The sequence below is a fragment of the Schistocerca americana genome, chromosome 1 (genome assembly GCF_021461395.2).
Source record: "Schistocerca americana isolate TAMUIC-IGC-003095 chromosome 1, iqSchAmer2.1, whole genome shotgun sequence".
NCBI classification, from domain to species: Eukaryota; Metazoa; Arthropoda; class Insecta; order Orthoptera; family Acrididae; genus Schistocerca; species Schistocerca americana.
This window is the reverse complement of record NC_060119.1, coordinates 765,501,692-765,524,580: the sequence shown is the minus strand read 5'-3', so window position 1 is coordinate 765,524,580 and position 22,889 is coordinate 765,501,692. Positions and strand designations below refer to the sequence as shown.

The following is a 22,889-nucleotide window of genomic DNA, read 5'->3' as shown; positions in this document are numbered from 1 at the left end:
CATTTGCTGGGCACACCAATTCGAGGTCTGTTTCAACCTTGAATGAGATTTTCACTCTGCCATGGAGTGTGCACTGATATGAAACTTCCTGGCAGGTTAAAACTGTGTGCTGGACCGAGACTCGAACTCGGGACCTTTGCCTTTTGCAGGCAAGTGCTCTGCCATCTGAGCTACCCAAGCACGACTCACGCCCCATTCTCACAGCTTTACTTCTACCAGTACCTCATCTCCTACCTTCCAAACTTTAAAGAAGCTCTCCTGCAAAACCTTGCAGAACTAGCATTTCTGAAAGAAAGGATATTGTGGAGACATGGCTTAGCCACAGCTTAGAGAATGTTTCCAGAATGAAATTTTCACTCTGCAGCAGAGAGTGCACTGATATGAAACTTCCTGGTAGATTAAAACTGTGTGCCGGACCGAGACTCAAACTTGGAACCTTTGCCTTTCGCGGGCAAGTGCTCTGCAATCTGAGCTACCCAAGCACAACTCACACCCCGTCCTCACAGCTTTACTTCTGCCAGTACCTCATCTCCTACCTTCCAAACTTTACAGAAGCTCTCCTGCAGTTCGCAGGAGACGAGGTACTGGCAGAAGTAAAGCTGTCAAGGTGACAGTGAGCAATGAAATCGGTGCCCTGAATGATGATGCCAACCCAGCAGGCAGCACTCATGACCTGACAGCAAAGGCTGCCCCAACATCCACAACACCACCTGCTCCAGCAGTCGCTCATGACACCCACCACCTCACCCCTCCACTGGACCCGTCCTCTGGTGCCATGTCCAATTCACAAGGTGCCAACATTACATGTTTGACACTGAGGCCTCTGTCACCACCTTTGTGCTCTGTGCCTTTGGTGGCGTGGTCTTGTGAGCAGTTGTTGGGTGGTAGGGAAATGAGACATAAGTGTGGCTGGCCATGGTTTGGAGTGTGGCATGGAGAGGGGATACCAGTTCCTTTATTGGAATGTTAACAGGAACAGTTAATTGAAAAATGCATTTAGAAAGTCACCACAAAAATATCTATGAACAAAAATTCTCAGTTGAGTCAGTCTGGAAGTCCTCACCACTCATGAAAGTGTTACAAGTACAGTCAAGGAGTGCCCATTGTCCATTTGTGGTGGATCAGTTTACACAGACAATGTGAGAAACATTGTTAATGTCCATGAGGTATGACATGCAGGGATAATCTAGTACAGTGATCAAGGATATGTGCAAACACAAATAAATTAACTTGGAGGTACTATGAGTGTATCTAATCTAATACAGCAATCAAATCAAACTGCAATTACAAATAAATGAACTTGAGGTACTGTGGGTGAAGCTAATCCAACACAGTGATTAAAGCAAATATAAAATACAAATAAATGAACTTGAGGTACTATAGGTGAGGCTAATCTAACACAGTTGTGGGTTTCAGTCTTCAACAGCCACTGGCATGGCATCACAGTGGTCTGTGTACAGTGCTGAATAATGTGCCCTGATGTAAGGTACCAATCTCACCTACTAGTTCTCCATAAGCATTGCAGGAGCTTGCAGTGGTAGTCACTCTATAGACACACAAAACTGACACACTATTAATGCCTTCATGGGTTGCATACTTCCGCTTACCTGGTAGCACTATGGCAAGCTATTAATTTCTGATAATGAAATAACTTGAAAATAAACTTAACCCCGCAGGAATGTTAAAGTAATATGGACTAGTAACTGACTGTGCTAGAAGGACACACATCATGTTTTTTAAGGTTTTATGATGAAATGTCTAATAGTACAAGACACATAAATCACATGTTGTAATTGGGGTCTTCAGTCAGAAAACTAACTTCATGTTACTTTATTCTGTGCAAGCATCACTATATCTGCATAACTGCTGCAACCTACATCTATTTGAATCTGTTTGCTGTCCTCAAGCTTTGGTCTCCCTCTATAGTTTTAGCCCCCACATTTCCTTCCATTGCCAAACTGACTATTTGTTGATGCTTCAGAGATCGTCCTGTCAACCAACACACATTAAATAAAGTGCTTTAAAAACCCCTTATAGTCATATTTGCAGTACCATAAGAAGATTCAGTTACTTCTTTTTATGTTTTGTCTGTACTAATCATATACTGTTTTGATGTATAAGCTAAGATTTATACAGTATCTGAAATTTAATTCATTTACACACTAGATGCATAGATACATTAAAATCAAGTATTCTCTATATTTTTAGAATGAACAGAAAAAAGTCTTACATTAATTTCACAAAGTTTGTATTTAATAATCATATTCAAATACACAGAAAAAACAATTGCTCTTTTGAGCACTATTCTAAATTAAACCAATAATACATTGTTTTACCTTAGATTATAGTAACACAGAATATATACATTTTTTATAATTTTTTTCCTGTAGGTATCTACATGAATTTATTTTGGGATTGTTGAGAGATTGCTGTGACATTATTTCACTGATGCATTACTGTACTGTTTGCAATTTATGGACTTCACTTCTATTAACTTACACCAGTCAATGTGACTAACTCGGACAGAAATTAATCTTAAACAATAGGAACTAGAAAGTTGTAGGAAAATGCATTAATGGCATGACAGGCTTATGATGTGATTCACTTCACAGTTTCATTTAGCACATATATTCAGTGACACAAGTTACATTTAAAGAAATAACATACTTTTTAGTGAGTTTTGCATGTTTGCAATTTCATCTTGCTGAGTTTTCAGTAACATTTTATTCTGCAAGTCAATTAATTCTTTCTCAATTTGCACATATACTTCATTGCAAGTCTCTTGATCCTTTTCGTCTTGTTCATGAGTGCCCTGAAAATCAATTATAAATTATTAAATGGTCACCAGTTTGATCAATGATGCAAGAAAACCCTTCTTTGGAGTTACATTAAGCGCAAGCAGACAGAATTATTTTCTAAGCTTCAAATGTCCATGATTCTGGACTATTTTAAGGACACACAGCTAGTTGTATTGTTTTTACTCTAAGTTATGATTTAAGCATTTGCATAATTTACTCATAAAGCAGTGTATCTCAAATAAATAATTAGTAACACACATTCCCTTTGGCTTTACCTAACATTAGTGAGGCCGGACAGCAGTTAAAATTCTGGAGAGATATCACAAGGAGTAGGGTCCAAATCTCTGTCCAACCATCTTGATTTGCATTTACTACATTTATATTCTGTGAATTACAGTGTGTGGTGAAATGTACTTTTTATTATGCTATGAAATATGGTTTATTTCTATTCTACTTATAGATGGAGTGTTGGGAAGAAAGACTGAGAAATTGCTTGCATACCTCTCTACAAGCTGATGTCAGTTCAAATTTTTCTTAATAACCTCTGTGGGTTCGTCACGTAGGGACCTACAGATACTGAGTTTCCCTGCTGAAAGCTAATTGTTGGCATTTTTGAAGCAGTTTTCACAGGATATACAATGTCTTCTGTCTAGGTTCTGTTAGTCAAATGGCATACCATTCACACTGTCATTCTTCACCTACATTCAGTGTTCTCTGTTAACCCTTTTGGTGCCAAATACGATCTGATCGTGACCCAGATTTTCGGCGAAAAATGCCAGTAACAATCTGATCATGATGCCTTTCTCATTCATTTTTTCACCGCTTGAAGGCAAAGTTGTTAGTATTTCCTAGCGAATGAGAAAGGCATCACGATCAGATCGTTACTGGCATTTTTCGCCGAAAATTTGGATCACGATCAGATCGTATTTGGCACTAAAAGGGTTAATCTGACTTGATATGGATCCCACCTACACAGTGGGACAATATTCCAATAAGGATCATGCCTGTATTTTGTCGGTGATCACTTTGAAAGTCAGACTAAAGTTTCCCAGCAGCATACCACTAAATTAGAGCCTTCCATATATGTCACCTCCATTGTAACTTATTTGGCTGCTTAACATCATATCTCTACACATTGTAACACACAGATATTTGTATAATGTGACAGATTCTAGCTGCAACACAATAATCATTCAATCAGAGGGTACTATATTTTATTTTGTGAAATGCACAGTTTTACAGTTCTGTACATTAAGAGCTAGTTGCCAGACTTCCCACAAAGCTGATATTATAACACAATCTAATTTTATATTGCTACACTTTTTATAAGATGCAATTTCCTTGTTGATAATAGCATCATCTCAAAAAATGCTGAGACTGTGAGTAATACCGTCAACTATGTCATTAATGTATAATATTAATGGTAGTATAGCAGAGTCCCACTAATCCAAACACTGGTAATCTGGACTTTCAGTTAACCGGAACATGAAAATGTTAATCTAAGTATGGATAACTGTGTGGTAAACTGCTGTACATACACACTATTTTAATTTACTCAGTACAGTAAACATGTATTAGAAAAATTGGCAAGAAAACATTAGGTTTAAACAATGCATAATAATGAAGGAAAAGCTGTCAAACTTATTAAAATACAGCGCACATTTTATCCCTACTTTTTAGATGACAAAAACTCAGTCATTGTTTTTTTGCATAATGAAGTCAGCCTGTTATATGACGCATAGTTGCATCATCATCTCATAAACATCAAATCAGCAGGTGTAGCTGTGGGCTGTTGCTCCAAATAACGTAGCGTGCAGTCAAGGGCTTCTGCTGCATCACTGTGTCGTACCAGCTCCTCTTTGTCGCTTTCAGACTTATTGTCACTTCTGTCACAGCAGTCCACTTCTTCCTGGTCTTGAGTCACAGCAGCAACTAAATCAGCGTCAGTGAGGTTCTCCACACATGCCCCATCCACTGCCATCCACTCATCTACATCTCCTTCACTAGCTTCTTCACATCTATGGATTTTCTGTGTCATTTGTAGTAGATTTTCCTCTTCATTTTCAACTAGGTTGTCTTGAAATTCAAGAGATGTCCACAGTTTTCTCCACAATTTTCTCAGAGTATTTTTTGAAATATTCTGCCATGCCTCAGTGATGCAATAAACAACATCCTTCACATTGGTCTTTTTTATTTTCTCATCCACGAAGACCTAAGCTGTAGGGAAGGGACCGTTTGATATGGAATGGGTGGCAGCTGTCATAATGGAGGTACTGTTGCTTGTTGGTCGGTTTGATGTGGAAGGATGTGTGAAGCTGGTCGTTGGACAGATGGAGGTCAATGTCAAGGAAAGTGGCCTGGGATTTGGAGTAGGACCAGGTGAACCTGATGGAACCAAAGGAGTTGAGGTTGGAGAGGAAATTCTGGAGCTCTTCTTCACTGTGAGTCCAGATCATGAAGATGTCATCAATAAATCTGTACCAAACTTAGGGTTGGCAGGCAACTACCCTCCTGACCTGGTACAGAAGCAAATAACCAGAGCCACTTCCTCATCCCCTCAAACCCAGAACCTCCCACAGAAGAACCCCAAAAGTGGCCCACTTGTGACAGGATACTTTCCGGGACTGGATCAGACTCTGAATGTGGCTCTCCAGCAGGGATACGACTTCCTCAAATCCTGCCCTGAAATGAGATCCATCCTTCATGAAATCCTCCCCTCTCCACCAAGAGTGTCTTTCTGCCGTCCACTTAACCTTCGTAACCTCTTGGTTCATCCCTATGAAATCCCCAAACCACCTTCCCTACCCTCTGGCTCCTACCCTTGTAACTGCCCCCGGTGTAAAACCTGTCCCATGCACCCTCCCTCCACCACCTACTCCAGTCCTGTAACCCGGAAGGTGTACACGATCAAAGGCAGAGCCACTTGTGAAAGCACCCATGTGATTTACCAACTGACATGCCTACACTGTGAAGCCTTCTATGTGGGGATGACCAGCAACAAACTGTCCATTCGCATGAACAGACACAGGCAGACAGTGTTTGTTGGTAATGAGGCTCACCCTGTGGCTAAACATGCCTTGGTGCACGGCCAGCACATCTTGGCACAGTGTTACACCGTCGAGTTATCTGGATACTTCCCACTGACACCAACCTATCAGAACTCCAGAGTTGGGAACTTGCCCTTCAATATATTCGCTCTTCCCATTACCCACCAGGCCTTAACCTCCGCTAATTTCAAGTTGCCGCCTCTCGTACATCAACTGTCATTCAACAACATCTTTGCCTCTGTACTTCTGCCTCAACTGACATCTCTGCCCAACCTCTTTGCATTTACATATGTCTGCCTGTGTCTGTATATGTGCGGATGGATGTGTGTGTGTGTGTGTGTGTGTGTGTGTGTGTGTGTGTGTGTGTGTGTGTGTGTATGTGTGTGTGTGTACCTGTCCTTTTTTTCCCCCTAAGGTAAGTCTTCCGCTCCCGAGATTGGCATGACTCCTTACCCTCTCCCTTAAAACCCACATCCTTTCGTCTTTCCCTCTCCTTCCCTCTTTCCTGATGAAGCAACCTTGGGTTGCAAAAGCTTGAAATTTGTGTGTGTGTTTTTTATTGTGTCTATCTACCAGCGATTTCTCGTTTGGTAAGTCACAGCTTCTTTATGGAATGTTTCCCCCCCCCTCTCTCTCTCTCTCTCTCTCTCTCTCTCTCTTGCTGAGTCTACGAGTAGGCAGCATTAAAAATCCAGTGCTGAGGATGAAGATATGGGGCACAAATGGATAAAATCCAAGAACATAATCCAATATGCCATAGACAAGTATGTTACAAGCAAAGTGTTGGGTGATGGGAAAGACCCATCATGGTTTAAGAGATGTTTTAGAAAACTGTTACATAAACAATGTTATAGAAAACTGTTACATAAACAATGTTTTAGAAAACTGTTACATAAACAAAAACAGCTTCATGTCAAAACTAAGTTGACAAACAAAAGCCAAACAAAGTGAAAATGAGCATAAGGAGAGCAACGAGAGTAGTAGACAGTGGCTTTGAAAGTAAAATTTGCCCAATTTATCTGACTAAAAACCCTAAGAAGTTTTGGTCTTACATAAAAATCAATAATCAGACCAAAATAATCTCTTCAGTCTCTCAGTGACAGTAATGACACTTAAATGGAAGATAACAGAGAAAAGACTGAAATTCTGAATTTTGTATTCAAAAATTGTTTCCCCATGGAAGACTGTACAATGGCACTCAGGTATGTTATCTCCCCCCTCCTTCCTATTATTCCAGTTATTGTCTGCAATAAGTAAAGTCTTTTCTGAAGATTTGAGAGGAGTAAGATTACAATTAACTTTTTAGTTTACTTAGCTTTTCTTATAGTGTGGCTCCGGTTCTTGTTTAGGGGTCTGATTCTTGAAGCTAAAATTCTCACATTTTAGGTCCTCATGGCTGAACTGACCTAAATAATCTTAAAGATTGTTGTTGCAGAATTTTTTTATGCTAGAATATTTTGGCACATTTTAATATAACATAAAGTCTTTTGAATTTTCACATTAACAAAGCCAAAATTACATTGTTCGCCCAAAATACAAAAATACATCCAAGCACATCAGAGACATACTTACTACTCCTTCACTCTGCAGTAATAACCATATTCCAGAGGGTTCACAGATTTTCTTTACAAGCGAATTTCTATTAATTTTGATTATTACTCCATAAATGAATCCAGAAATAAACATAGTAAACAGTACTAGACTGTGTAATTAATAATAGAAATTTAAAGTGTGCCAAATAATACGTCATTTCAAATGTTTCTAAGAAAAATAATTTTAACTGTACATTCAGAGCTAGTACTTATTGATTGTAACATCAAAAATAAAGTAATTCCTTTTCTTAAATTTTAGCTTGAAATACAGCATATTGTGTATAAAATTATGCAAAAAATTTCAGAAAAGCAGCTGTGATAATACTGACTTGTTCAAAATTCTAAGAATATTACTGGTATCGACAACTTCTGTTGAGGAAATGTCATACCACAGGAAGACGTCCCATTAAAATAACTCCTCACATAATAGGGAAACAATGTGTTTGCAATATTTTGTGACCTACTATAAGGTTTGCCAAATGGTGTACAAAATGATACCAAAAGATAGAATACAGATGTACAGAAGTATCTGATACATAACATATCTACTATACAACTCAAAATCTGTACACCTATGAAGGCATGACATTCAGATTTTGAGATCTGTGGAACATTCTGTCTCGAGACAAATGATACAAAGTCAAAACCATAATTTTGCAGCACTAAACTACAGAAATAACTGCAGAAGCAATGTAAATTACTAGAATTAAAAATTGCAAGTTTACACCTATAAAGTCACACCTTCAAAATCATCAAGAGAGAAGAAAAAAATGCAGAGCCTAAATGTACAGTGAGTGAGCTGACTCGAAAAACTTACGATGACAGTTACAGACCAGAAAAATATATACAATCACTAGTAGGAGCATAGCATAAAATCAATCAGCCACATGAACCAGAGTATGTACAGATATGTTGACTAATGAAAGGAGAAAATATGTGGGGACCGATCCATGAATCCAAACCACACTGGATACACACCAGAAGAAATGTTTTGACACAGCAAAATGGATATGAAGTTTGAAAGGCGGGAGCCAAGGTACTGGTGGAAGTGAAGCTGTGAGGACAGGTCATGAGTCGTGCTTGGGTAGCTCAATCGGTAGAGCACTTGCCTGCGAAAGGCAAGGGTCCTGAGTTCGAGTCTCGGTCCAGCACACAATTTTAACCTGCCTGGAAGTTTCAGAATGAATAAAGTTCATAATCATACATCAATAAGTTCAATCATATGTAAAGAATAATTAGAGGAAGCATCTAGCCTCAATCAATAGTTGCACACTCTCGTTGAGTGCACACACACAGTCGCGATGACCACGAGTACCTGAAACAGCTTTAAGCATGAGTTTGCATACAATTCAAGTTCCAATGAGATACAATAATGCAGTAATTGGGATAAATACAGGTAATCAGAGTCATAAATAGCTTTCAATGATGACATTTATAATCGAGTAGGTAGAGAACCAAAATCAGTGTGTGAAATCAGAAAAGTATGCATCTTGTTATTCAGTATACACTCAGTTTGTGATCACAATCATAAATGTCTTCCACACTATTTGCTAAATGGTCATTCAAACTAACCTATGTACATAGAAGCCTAGAAAACTCATTTACAATTGATTTAAAAAAAAAAAAAAAAAAAAAAAAAAGAAGAAGAAGAAGAAGAAGAGAGAAAAGAAGAAGAAGAAACCATACTGAGCTTTGAGATAATGAAATTCATTAAAATGTATGACTACTAACGTAATAGTGCCTAATTTTATCAGATTCTGATAATTATTTGCAACATGGTTCATAGAATGTGCTCTTGAACTTTTTAAGGTTTCATATTTCTGTGTTGAACATAACAAATCATCAGTCAGAGAACATCAACCTTCCACAGCATTATTTAAAGTTACATAATGTATTGGGAAGTTAATCCTCCAACTTAAAAAAAATTCCATTTATGTTGAATAACACTGTCCATATAGCAGTGACTACTTTTCTAAACAAATACATGGTGTACATGTGGGGGGAGGGGGGTCTGTTAAAAACACAGTTTTTCCCACATGAAAATACACAACTTTTTCTCAGAGCTGTAAAAACTTCAATCCTTTGAATGGTAAAGGTTTTATACACCAGCAAGAACTTCCCAGCACGAGACTCGGAGGGGAAGGGGGAGGGGGGGGGGGGGGGTGCACCAAACACAGCACATTAGTTTCCAAAGCACTGAAACAGAGACTGCAATGCACTATTGTAAGCCAATCATAGCTCATGTCACATGATCTCATCAGCCAATCATAGCAGATATTCAGTGCATAGAACATGTGATGTAGTCAGCCAATAGCAACATCACTGTTAAGTAGTGTGAATGCACAAATAGGAAAAGTTAATGGTTTAAATTAATGTACATAGTGTAGCTACAAGTAAAGCTAAGCTTTTGCATATAATACTGGTCTTTAAGAGTAATAAGCTATGAGAAAAGTTAAGCTTTCAGTCTTGGTCTTTTCAGTGTGCGTTACACTTTAAGATACATCACACAAATGTGCCAGTCAAATTTTAAAAGTGACATGAATGTCTGGTCTTCTAGGCTTGAAATTATTCTAAGTGGCCGATACTGAAAGTTTTAAGTTTTAAATGAGAGTCAAATGCTCTGTGATTTAAGAAATTCATTGCACATTCTCATATGTAACATAGTTTATCTTGCGTAAAAGAAAATTTCCTTTGAAAATAACACTTTTTCAAGAACCATTCGTAATATTTTCCTGTCACCTCTTAGACATGGGTTCATTTCAGCAGCTGCCATAGAGCACCAGAAAACAGGAGCTACTGCGCATGGGCAGTTACGATGACATATACAGCATTAAGATATCTCACATGACGTCATAAAAGAAACAGGACATCAGAGGATACTCCAAGAGCATAGGAATTTTGCAAACCATACTAAAATGCATAATTTGGCTTAAAGAACACATTTATATGTCTGGATTTGCAATGACGTAGGGCCCAATCTGATATTAAGCTTTTTAGTGCTCCTTTCGGGATGCAGATTTTCTTGGAGTACCAGTACTATATTGTTTCATGTTTGATTCTTTATTATGGCATAATGCCATCCATGCATGCCACAAAATGTAAAGGTGCACTTGAAATTCAGTGAACAGTTGAAACTAGCCAACAGTATGGAATGAAACACTTATTTCTATTAATTAATTCTAGAAAATTACTGGGTTTCTTATAAATTGATTGCATCTGCAGAAATGATTAATAAAAGCCACATTTATTTAGCAAACTGACAAAAATAACTTCATTGTTGTGCAAGGTGATTAACGCTTGATGGCCAAAAATGTGGAAATAAAATCACTAAATATAAACATCCCACTAAAATCCAGACTGTTCTGCACCTGTGCAAATCTGGCAGTTTTGGCACACGAGAAACATTTTTTTTCTGTGTAGCATGACTGCTTCTTGCTACTACTGCAGCCACACTTCAGGTAGCCAGAAGTGGGACAAATCACTGCTCATATGCAACTCAACTGTGCATGCACATGAGCCTGCTGTCAACTGCTCAAAACAAACTTAATGTAAACAGTTGTGACGTCACGCTCATCGGAAGCAGTTTGCTGTTATGAAGTACTCCATAGTCTTCACCCTACAGCCTTTGACATATTTTGCTGTGTGTCAATTGTAGAAAATTTTCCCCAGTTTTCTCCCAGATAAAAAAATTTCTGGGTTTTTCCTGGATTTCCCAGTTGTCCCAGTATATATACACCCTGAAATAGTTTCACAAATTCTTCATATAGGTTAATTTCTTGGTTAACAATTTAAAAATTTCAGTCACAAGACTGATGTAGTTGACAGATGCTTGAGTACATTATCTCCCATAAGTCAACTGGACGAACAAGGGTGCAACCATACAGGAGTGTGGGGGTTGATCCACCAACATCTTTCAGTTTCCTCCCTAGGTTTCTCATCACACGCTCCAACAGATAGGTAACTTCCTGTCTAACTTTCACTATGAATTCTGAAACATTGTTTTGTGCACTAAGTATGCTGCTCAATACCTCCCTCACATCACATGGCATATGTTTTGCCTATCTATAATAACAATGATAAAAACATACAGGGTTCACATCAGAGTGGATTAAAAAGTGTTCACATAAATGGTACATTAATAAACAGAGCTAAATGCAATGAAAAAAAAAATGAACTAGTAAGGTAATATACACATATATACTAAAGATATCTCAAAGTAACATTTACTTTGCAATTATCAAACTAGAAGAAATTATGTACACAAGAAAGACAAGTTGGAATGTACTGATGCAGCATCCAACAAATGCCAACAAAATGAGGTATGGACCATAGTCCACAATATACTGACATAAGAATTCTGTGTTTAACATATATATGTCTTTAGTTCGCACATATGAAACTTTAAGATACTATTCCTGATATTTACAGTACACATGAATAAAGTGAGTCTTCACTCAGTTTCTCATAACACCCATGACTTTACCCAAAAGAGTTCATGACAATTAAATTTAATTATTCTCTGCGGAGTACATAGGAATAACAACAACAACAACAACAATAATAATAATAATAGCATTCTAAAATAAGAAATTTATTACTAGATATTTAATGGGATTATCCCATTTCAAAATTGTAAAAAGATCTACCCATTATGTCACATGGCATATATGTATCAAATTCTAAAGCACAAATCTATTACAAAACAGAATTAAATAGTTGTATGGACCTGCAAATATAATGTATATCTTCCTGTAGATTAGGAATCACTAAGCATTCATGTTCAAAGGTCTTGTCTTCTATACTAAAAGTTAAAAATACCTAAGATTTTACCAATTTGCTTTGATTGCCTGTAGCTCCTCTTAGCTTTACATGTATAATGGGCATTTCCACAAAATTATTACTATATTTCATCTTGTCACTAAATTGTTCAGATATACCACAAATTGGACTACCTAAATAAATCAAACAGTTGCCTTCCCATTGATCAATCTTAACTTTAATATAAGCACAGCCAAAACCTGAATCACCCTCTCTGTTGTTAGACACTTCATGCAAAAGACCACTTTCAATTTCATCAAATGCTGCATTCACACTGTTTTCACGAGGTTTTATCAAATTTACAGATATCATAACATTACTTTGATTACTCATGTTGTCAGGTAAAGTTTGAACACAATGAACAGATCTCATGGCACAACTATCATCACTTGTTACAGAAGGAACACAAAATACATTACTGCCAAAATTAAAATTCCTGCTTAGATCCTCTTTCACTTCAGTCCACCAACTGGGATAAAAGTTCTGACTAACCACAGATAACTTATTCCAGGATGCACCTTTATCTGTGTTATCACCAATCTGATCCCAAATGAAGTTCAAAAAAGTTTTCATCTTTATTCTCCAGGCCCACAGATACCTCAACTTTATTGTTTGGACCATTACTCTGCATGAAATTAATGAAAAACTGTTTTGACTGGACTGGTATTCCATGACCCTCACCAACAACATCACTTATCTTACCTGTATTGTCAAAATCATTTACAAATAACTCTGAAACTTCATTATTCTTAAACTCCACAAATACCTAATTCTCATCATCATCGTATTCCTCCAAAATTACTTCATCAACTACATCACTAACAATACAAGTCTCATCTCCATCAAAGTCACTTACCTTGCCTACATTCATCTGCAATAAGCCACCAGTTTCAGACTTACCAGCCTCAGTTACTTCATAGCTCTTATTCACATCTACAGCAAAAATACCACCTAGTTCAGATCCAGTACAGTCATCACCTGATTCACATACATCAATAACACTGTTTTCCACCCAAGAGGAAAAATCATTAGTACATACCACATCAAAATTCTCACTGCTCTTTCGTTCTGGTTTGTGATTAGCGCCTAAGTTTTCTAAAACATCTACTTTTTGATTCACACTTTTTAACCCCTCCGACAACCAATTTTTAACTCTGAAACTTGTTTACTCAGTTGATCTATCTGATGTACTCTGTCCATTTTGCTGTTGTTTTCAATTCTTATTTCAGTTAACTGATCATTAACTGCAATAAATTTGCTATTGTTATCTGTCTTCATTTTCTCTACTTTTGCCAAAATTAACTGCAATACATCAGTATTTACTGTTTCTTTACATTTAAAAAATGACGACCATGCCACTTTGGACCTGCGGACTGGTACATTAGCTTATGTGTTGGAGTTGTAAATATTTGTCATGTGTTGTTGTTTTTCTGACATGTTCTACATCCTGGAGGACCTCCTCACTATGGATCAATTGGAATGAAAGTAAATCTAATCATTCATTTTGTTAACAAGCACATGAGTCCACAAACAAATTAACTTCACAAATAGTTTGTGCTTATCTTTCCTTTTTGATGTCCCTGGTTTTAGTTATAAAGTTTTCTTCATTTTCATTCAATCTGATCCATCACTAATGGTAGTACATCGTCACTGTTGGGCAAGCTTCAGTTTCTGGTCCATGTGATCAAAAATTCATCCATGCATAAATTTCAAAAATTAATGAAATAAAGCACTTTCTGCAACAGACCAAACTTCATTATTAGTCAATAAATCCTGGATGAGCCCCCACTTGTAATCTGCCCCTCCTTCCTATTATTCCAGTTATTGTCCACAATAATCAAAGTCTTTTCTGAACATTTGAGAGGAGTAAGATTACAATGAACTTGTGGCGCCAATGAGATCGACACCAGTATCGATTTTAGTATCATCTTTGGACTAAGCAAAACATCATCTGTGTGTAGTTCCACCATCCCGTTCTGTGCAAGCCTTTCTTGTGTGAAGATGTGAATAAATGAACTCCTGATTATAAGGTGTTATTTGGTGTATCTCACCCGAGCATCCACCTCACTGGTGACACCGAGTTGTAACGTCTTCCGTTTTTGCCGTTTTACTGTGTCCGCGACCTCTGCGTCAGTTATTTTCGCGTGTATTACATCAACACAACATTCGAACAATGGCTTCAGCCCAACGCCTAATGCCGGCTTTTGTGATTGACATGCATCATGTGCGGGCGATGTACATGTGCCAGGACTGCAATATGATGCCTCTCACTTGTCGATTACGTCGATTTTTCCAGATGTTTTCATGCCTGCAACAATAAGTGAGGTTAGGAATGTGCATGACTCTGGCTATCAGATGCCTTTGTTCCCTCCACATGTGCCCTCCATCATCGACGGTGCAGTTACCTCTTACAGATCTCCATGCAGTGCAGGATCAATGCCGATTTCTGCAAATGCTTCGTTGGATAACCTACCACCACCAGGACAAGGGTTTGCCACGCCGCAATCCATGCAGTACAACACGGATTCCTGCCACATGGCCGGCACTGCTTTGTTCACGGGTCCATCTCCTCAGCAACCGAGCATGCCCACGCCTGCCCCAGTTCAGCATCAGCACATACCTTCCTGCTTCAATACCTCAGCCTGCAACAGGAACAATGGCTTGTTATCTGTGCCTGACCTCCATCTCCGTCCTATTGCTACACCTCACTGTTTTGTGCCACGATATTCACCTTATCCGCACACCGTTTTGCGTGAAGCGACTATGAACAGTGAACATTCACACATTCTGCCCAATGTTCGACATCATTTTCCTCACTGTGCTTCTGGACAGCCCGCAGCCTCCCTGCAACACATGTGGCTCCGACTCTGATCGCACGTCGAGTTTTCTGCGGACCGGCACGCGTTTTCAAACTTTGAACCTTTTCTCACCTGTCACCCCCACGCCAGCTCCAGTCAAACTTCCACAACCACAACTGACACATTACGGTGTCTCACCCGCATCGGCCTTCCGCGCCGCGATGGATCGCGCTCAACCACAATGCGTCACCTTCAAGCTGCCACCCGACCAGCCGTCGTCACCACATAGCCTGGAGACACAGTCTCCTGGAATACTACAGCAACAACAGCTCGTTTCAGGCAGTGCCCCGATGAATTCCACTCAACCTGTTCTTCCGAACGTTCTACAATGCTTACCAATGCTGCCGCCGTTCAATCCCGACAGGGCAACAACCTGGTTCAAAATTGTGGACGAAGTGATCGACCATTTCAAACTCGATGAATCAACCTGGTTTCTGTGCCTTATCACCCACCTGCATGACCAGGAGGACTTGATTGCTGACCTGGGACCTGGTCGATGCCCTGGACTCTGCTACCCAGTACACTCTAGCCAAAAAGACAATTCTATGTCGACTTGTGCGCTCAACTGAGACAGCAATACGGCAAGCGCTCCACGTTGAGCAACTAGGCAATGACAAACCTTCACAACTCTGGAGACAGCTACGGGCCCTGGTCGGTGACGATCTACTCTCTGACACACCTCTCCTCGCCATCTGGTCAGATAAACTACCTCCTCACATCCGCTTTACTCTGTCTCAGAGGTCTCCCGAACCTGTCGAGCAACGAATGACAATTGCTGACAAACTAAATAATGCTTCACTGCTCTATTTTGCCAGCCACTGCCTACCTGGCAAGTCTCAGGTTCAGGCTCCTCGTCCCATGTTGACTCGTAGGTATCGCATTTTGGATGTCCAGCTATCATCATGACTGAGCAGGGCAGACAATATGAGTTGGCCCTGTTCAAAAATATTTGTAACATCTGCGGTATTTGGCGCATCCATACCACAGCATATCACCTACAAAGTAACGGGCTAGTTGAGCGCTGGCACTGCACTTTAAAGGTGGCTCTTCAATGCCACGACTCTCTTTGGACGGAGGCCCTTCCCCTTGTGCTACTCGGCATTCATGTGATTTGTAAGGAAGACCTCAAAGGCACAATAGCCGAGTTCGTATACTGCCAGAACATTGTTCTCCCTGGCAAACTTGAGAGCCCTTCCGCTTCTCTCCCTCATTCTGACTTACCTTCCTTCGTGGACCGTGTCAGACGCCACTTCGTCAACCTCCATATCCCTCCGCCCGCCAGCCACTCACTAAGGTTCACATCCCGAAATCTCTGGACAATTGCGAGTACATCATGCTCTGAGATGACACTGTCCGTGATCCCCTCCAACCCCCATATACCAGCCCGTACCAAGTTCTCCGGCGCTCAGCCAACACCTATGACATCCAGATAAAAGATGCAACTGTTACAGTCTCTCTCAACAGACTTAAGCCTGCTCATGTCGAGCCTGCTTCTACCCCCCTTCAGGCCACGACAACGCCACTCACTGTCATGGCTCACAACGCCCCAACCACTCCCTCCACGTCGGACTTACTCACTCAGTCGAGTGACTTCCAGCTCCAATCATCAAGCTCTTCTCTGACTTTGCCCTCTACTCCGGTCTCACGCACTCCATTGAGTGATCACATGCTCCCCACGTTGAGCTTCCCTATGATTACGCCCTCGCCACCGGGCCCCTCTCCGGTCCTTTTGACCTCTCCCCCATCGCCTGCCTAGCCCTGTCGAGGTTTCTCACGCCCCCTCATCTTGAACGTGCCCTCACTCAAGGTGTTTGTGCCTGTGCCCCCAGACATAATCCGTGACAGCTCTATAACACTACACGATGACACACTGTTCGTCGTGTGTTTCCCTTCATCCGGTGCTCATGACACAACCTCCACCATTCCCTGCCAGCTGGTGACATGTGTTCCCCTCTCGCCCGACATCGACCTGGACATGCTTCGTGTGTTCGCCATGCCCACCGGAGACATCATCATCATCGCTGTGTTCCTCCCGCAAACCGCCGGCCTACCTGACACTGCATGACCAGCATGACCCATACGATGCCCGGCGCACTTCAATGACTTCCAGGTTCGGTGGCCGGACCTTCCTTCACGACATCTACCCACACAGCTCCCCGATGATGCTGTTGAGCTGACTGTGGTCCGGCTCCTGCGGACCACCCCTGCTGGCACCTTAGTCATCCCCTCCCCCCCCCCCCCCCTGGCCTCTCAGAAGTACTCAGCACTGCGGGGGTGGCGGTGTCTATGTTGCGCTGATGAGATCGACACCAGTATTGATCTTAGTATCATCTTTGGACTAAGCAAAACATTATCTGTGTGTGGTTCTGCCATCCAGTTCTGTGTAAGCCTTTCTTGTGTGAAGATGTGAATATATGAACTCCTGATTATAAGGTGTTGTTTGGTGTATCTCACCCGAGCATCCACCTCAAACTTTTTAGTTTACTTAGCTCTTCTTGTACCGTTGGCTCCAGTTCTAGTTTAGGGATCTGATTCTTGAAGCTGAAATTCTCACATTTTAGGTCCTCATGGTTGAATTGATCTAAATAATCTTGAAGATTGTTGTTGCAGAATTTTTTTCTATTAGTATGTTTTGTCACATTTTAGTGTATCATAGATTCTTTTGAATTTTCACGTTAACAAAGCCAAAATTACATTTTTTGCCCAAAACAAAAAAATACATCTGATCACATCAGAGGCATGCTTACTACTCCTTCACTCTGCAGTCGTAATAACCGTATTGCAAAGGGTTTACAGTTTTTCTTGACAAATGAATTTTTATTAATTTTGATTATCATTTCATAAATGAATCCAGAAATAACATAGTAAAAAGTACTAGATTGCATAATTAATAACAGAAATTTTAAGTGCAGCAAATAATTTGTAATTTCAAATGTTTCTAAAAAAATAATTTTAACTGTACATTCAGAGCTAATACTTATTTATCGATTGTAACACTGAAAATAAAGTAATTCCTTTTCATAAATTTTAGCTCAAAATGTAACATATTGTGTGTAAAATTATATGAAAGTATTCAGTAAAGCAGCTGAGATAATACTGACCTGTTCAAAATTCGAAAAATATGACTGGTATTGATAACTACTGTTGAGGAAAAGTAATGTTATAAGATGATGTCCCATTACAGGTGACATCTGGGAAGCATCTGAAACTGACCTACATTGCCATTAGTGTAAAAATAAAATGAGCTTGCTGAGTATCATACCACGTTTGCAACTGGACTTCCTTGCAGGTAGAACTCAAGAGAAATAAAGAAAATCAACAGATCTGAAGGTAAATTTAGGAGTACCCCAAGGAAGCTTGATAGGCTGTTACTGTTTATAGTATATTTGTAAATGATCTAGAAGATAATGTCAGCCGCTCCGTAAGGCTGTTAGCAGATGGTGTAGTAGTTCATAAGATGGTAGCATCATCAGAAGATTGTTATGATCTGCAGGAAGACCTGCAGAGGATTGACGACTGGTGCAGAGATTGGAAGCTGACCCTAAATGTAAACAAATGTAACATAATTCAGGTACATAGGTACAAATACACCCTACACTATTGATGACAAATTACTGGAAACAGTATCTGCTATAAAGTATCTAGTAGTAACCATCTGGGGTGACCTTAAGTGGAATGGCTGCATAAACAAATTATAGAAAAAGAAGATGCCAGACTGAGATTCATAGGAATACCCTTAAGGAAATATATTTTATCCATGAAAGAAGTGACTTGTAAAATGCTTGTCTGACAGATTCTTGAGCACTGCTCATCAATCTGGAATCTTTATCAGGTTGGATTGATTGAAGAGATGGACAAATCCAATGAAGAACAGCATGTTTTGTGAAGAGATCATTTAGTTGGCATGAGAGTGTTACAGAGATGCTCAAAACGTCAGTAGCAGATGCTACAAGAGAGGTATTGTGTATAATAGAGAGGTTTGCTATTAAAATTCTGAGAATGTATGTTTCAGGAAGAGTTGGACAATGTGTTGCCTCCTTCCATATACATCTTCTGAAATGAGAAAATTCAAGAAATTAGAGCTAATACAAAGGTTGACTGACAGTCATTGTTCTCATGTACCATGTGCAAATAGAACAGGGAAAGGGGGACCAATGCCCTCCACCACACACTGTCAGATGGTTTGCAAGGTATAAATGTACATATAGATGTAGACATAGTTATTAAAGTAACTGACTCATATCTGAGAAGAACAGGGTTCTTCAAATTTCCTTCCAGTTGTCAAGATTTACATTTTCCATGTTATCCCCATATCAATTAAAATGAATGTTGTGCACGTTCCTTTGAAAAGGACATTTTCCTTCCACACACTTGTCTCATCCAAAGTTTCAGTATGACTCTAAGGACCTCACCACTCTCGGGGCATTAAACCCAAATCTACATTGCCTGAATTTACACAAGTGTCCCCAATATTTACATTCATCAAAGTCTGGTGATTTAAAAGAGTTTTGTGTGTAGGCTGTGACATAGGGCTATCACTGTCTGCCAAGCAGTGGTCAAATTTACACAGTCTGCTGCAACCATCTTCCTTCTACAACTAGACAAATAATGTCACCTTGCAAGAACATTCAGAACTCAAAGAATTTCAGACCATAAATTAATAAAAGCCTTAAAATGGAAAGGACAAAAAAATGAAACAATCAATTCTTTAATAAATATGTTAATTTCAAGAGAAGATTAACTATTTATATAGACTTAGGATGTAGTGACAGACACTATACTATACCATATTATGGTATGATATGGTAACTGGCTGGATTGAGGCTTGATACTCATGTGTGTGTGTGTGTGTGTGTGTAGAGAGAGAGAGAGAGAGAGAGAGAGAGAGAGAGAGAGAGAGAGTGTGGAGGGGGATAGCTACAGGGGAAACTGCTGTCCAGAGCCTCTTGACAGACAAATAAACTACAAACACTGAGACATGCTAGAGACCATCGTGAAAGCAACCAGGCAGTCTGTTAGAGGCTTCAAGTTCCCACTGCTGTATTCTCGACAAATTTATTCCTCTCTTACCAGTGAAATTTTCATGTCACCAAAAATGGCACCCTCACTTTACACTTTACTGAGCTGTTATCCCATAGTCAGGCTCTTTAGCTTGTTCAATGCACATATTTCAACTACTTCCTTGATGGTGGACAGACTATAATGTGGTGGCTCGAGACTATCTTGGTTACTTTGTTGTTTATATAATGTCATGTATCTACAAATTGGACAGCAGCAGTAGTTTTTTCCGATATGTTCATTGCATCCATCTTTTTACTATGTGCCACACCTAGCTGATGTACTATTTGCAGCACTAGCAATTGGACTTATGATTGTGGAGATATCTAAAAGATTCCTCTTGGTTTGAAGGATAGCAGACAATGAAATATTTCTCTGATTACACCGGATATGCTGCGAACAACAGTTTACCATGCTGTGTTATGGATGCAACATAGTGCTGAGTTGGGAGACCATAATGATATAAACAGGCCACAACCACCATTATCATGTGTTTGATAATTCCTCTCCTTTTCCTACATCCACACCACATTCTAACTGCTTAGAGTATCATATTTTTGCCTAGTGACAGAAAGTGCAACTAACATTTTTCCAGCATAATCCACAAGTGCACTGATTAATGAACAAATGTATGATGTTTTGGTGTTCTGGGATGTATGTAGTCTGCACTACAATGCTCAGAACCATTTAGTACGTGAATGGTCTGATGGACAGGACGAGCAGCAGTCTGTGGCTGTTTGCCAATGATGCTGTGGTGTTCAGGAAGGTGTCATCGTTAAGTGACTTTTGGAAATACAGGATGACAGACAAATTTTCTGGTTGGTTTGATGAATAGTACTAGCTCTAAATGTAGAAAAATGTCAGTTAATGCAGCTGAGAAGGAGAAACAATCCTATAATGTTAGAATACAGCATTAGCAAAGTCACACTGATTAAATACCACAGCATAATGCTGCAAAGTGATATGAAATGGAACGAGCATGTAAGGATTGTAGTATGATAGACAAATGGTCAACTTCAGTTTAGAGGGAGAATTTTATGAAAGTATGGCTCATCTGTAAAGGAGGCAGCATATGTAATACTAGTCTGACACATTCTTGAGTACTGCTTGAGTGATTGGGATCCCCACAAGGTCAGATTAAAGGAAGACATCAAAACAATTCAGACGTTGACTGCTATTTTTGCCAATGGTAGTTTCAATCAATGTGCAAGTACTACACAGATGCTTTGGCAACTCAAATAGGAATCCCTAGATGGAAGGCAATATTTTTTTTGAGAAATGCTATGAAGAAAATTTAGAGAACCAACATTTGAAGATGACTTTCAGAATGATCCTACTGCTGCCAACATACATTTCGTGTAAGGACCACGAAGAGAAATGAGGTCTCCTACTGAGGCATATAGACAGTAATTTTCCCCCACTCTATTTGTGAGTGGAACAGAAAACAAAATCACTACTAGCAGTGCAAGGTACCCTCAAGTTCACACTGTATGGTGGCTTGTGGAGTAAGTCCACCCTAATTTTGAGGGACAGGAAAAAAATGTTGTTTTTTTTTTGCTTTAATTTGTTTTATTTAAAAAAAATTATTCTAACATAATGATGTGTTCAAAATTATATATAATATCAATTGGTTTGAAGAAATGTGTCATAATCTTCACATGCTGTTGTACAGGTTGATAAATCATCAAAACCTAACTGATTCAGTGTTGTGTAGCTGACCGGCCAGCAGGCATGCCAGCTGGCCAGGGAACATTACCCCCACCATCCGCGACTCTAGGCCTACCTACAATAAAAGGGAGGATAAATGCAAAGTACCATGTTTAAGAATGCTCCCTTACCTCTCTATTCATCATCACTTTCATCATCACCTCTAACAGGAGAATAATTCTTGTCATCATCATCTCCCCACAGAGTGTAGTCCTCTGTTCAATCCAGTGAATTTGTGATACCACATTTTTTGAAGGATTTTTCCACCAGTGGTTGCAGAGTGGAGTCCCATGCACTTTTCACCCACTCACAAATCTGGATCAAATCTGGCCGTTTGATTTTTCTACTCAGTGTGAACTTGTGGTTTCTTTCAGCCATCCATTGCATGTATCACTGTTTAAGTGCAGCTTTGAAGGGTGATTTATACATATGTATGATGGTTGTAGGATGTATGTTAGGCCTATAGGGACAATGACCAACTCAGTTTTCCCTTTTTGTAATTTGTCTCGCACTTCTGCGGGAGCTGTCCAGGACCAACATGTTATATAAATTCAGTAACGCGCCAGGACAATGTTGACAAACATGCGTCATCCAGCCAATCACAATGTCATTGTCCATCGACCCCTTCAGATTTGCTCTCACTAATATACCTTTCTGATAGTTACACAATAGTTTTCCTTTTAAATATCACGTAACGTGGTAGCTTTCATCCATCTCCAGTTACACACAACATCACTGCACACCTTTGCTTCTCACTGCTGCCAGTTCATATCACGATGCTGGATTCTCCTTTCCTGTTCATGGTGTTGTTGAGCGGCATCTCAATATAGACGGGCATCCAGTCCAAGATAATATATAGGACTGTTCATGTTGCAGATTTATCACGTAATGATGAAAATGCACTATTTTTTTCCTCCTAATCACCTGGAAGCTGTTGAGTGATGGTAGTTTTCCTTTTGAATCCTAATCCATTATGGTTGAAAAATCTTGATTGCCAGCCCTGGCTAGCTT

At 39.6% G+C, this 22,889-nt stretch overlaps 1 protein-coding gene across 1 annotated transcript in view; it reads right to left on the bottom strand.

Moving 5' to 3' along the window:
* Window positions 1-2,418: 2,418 nt before the first annotated feature.
* LOC124545399 (synaptonemal complex protein 3-like) overlaps window positions 2,419-22,889 on the bottom strand; it is a 148,921-nt gene continuing 128,450 nt past the window's right edge. The window contains exon 4 of the mRNA XM_047124319.1: window positions 2,419-2,812. Coding sequence (XP_046980275.1) covers window positions 2,651-2,812 — 162 coding nt within the window. The 3' untranslated portion in view covers window positions 2,419-2,650. The remainder of the gene's footprint in view (window positions 2,813-22,889) is intronic.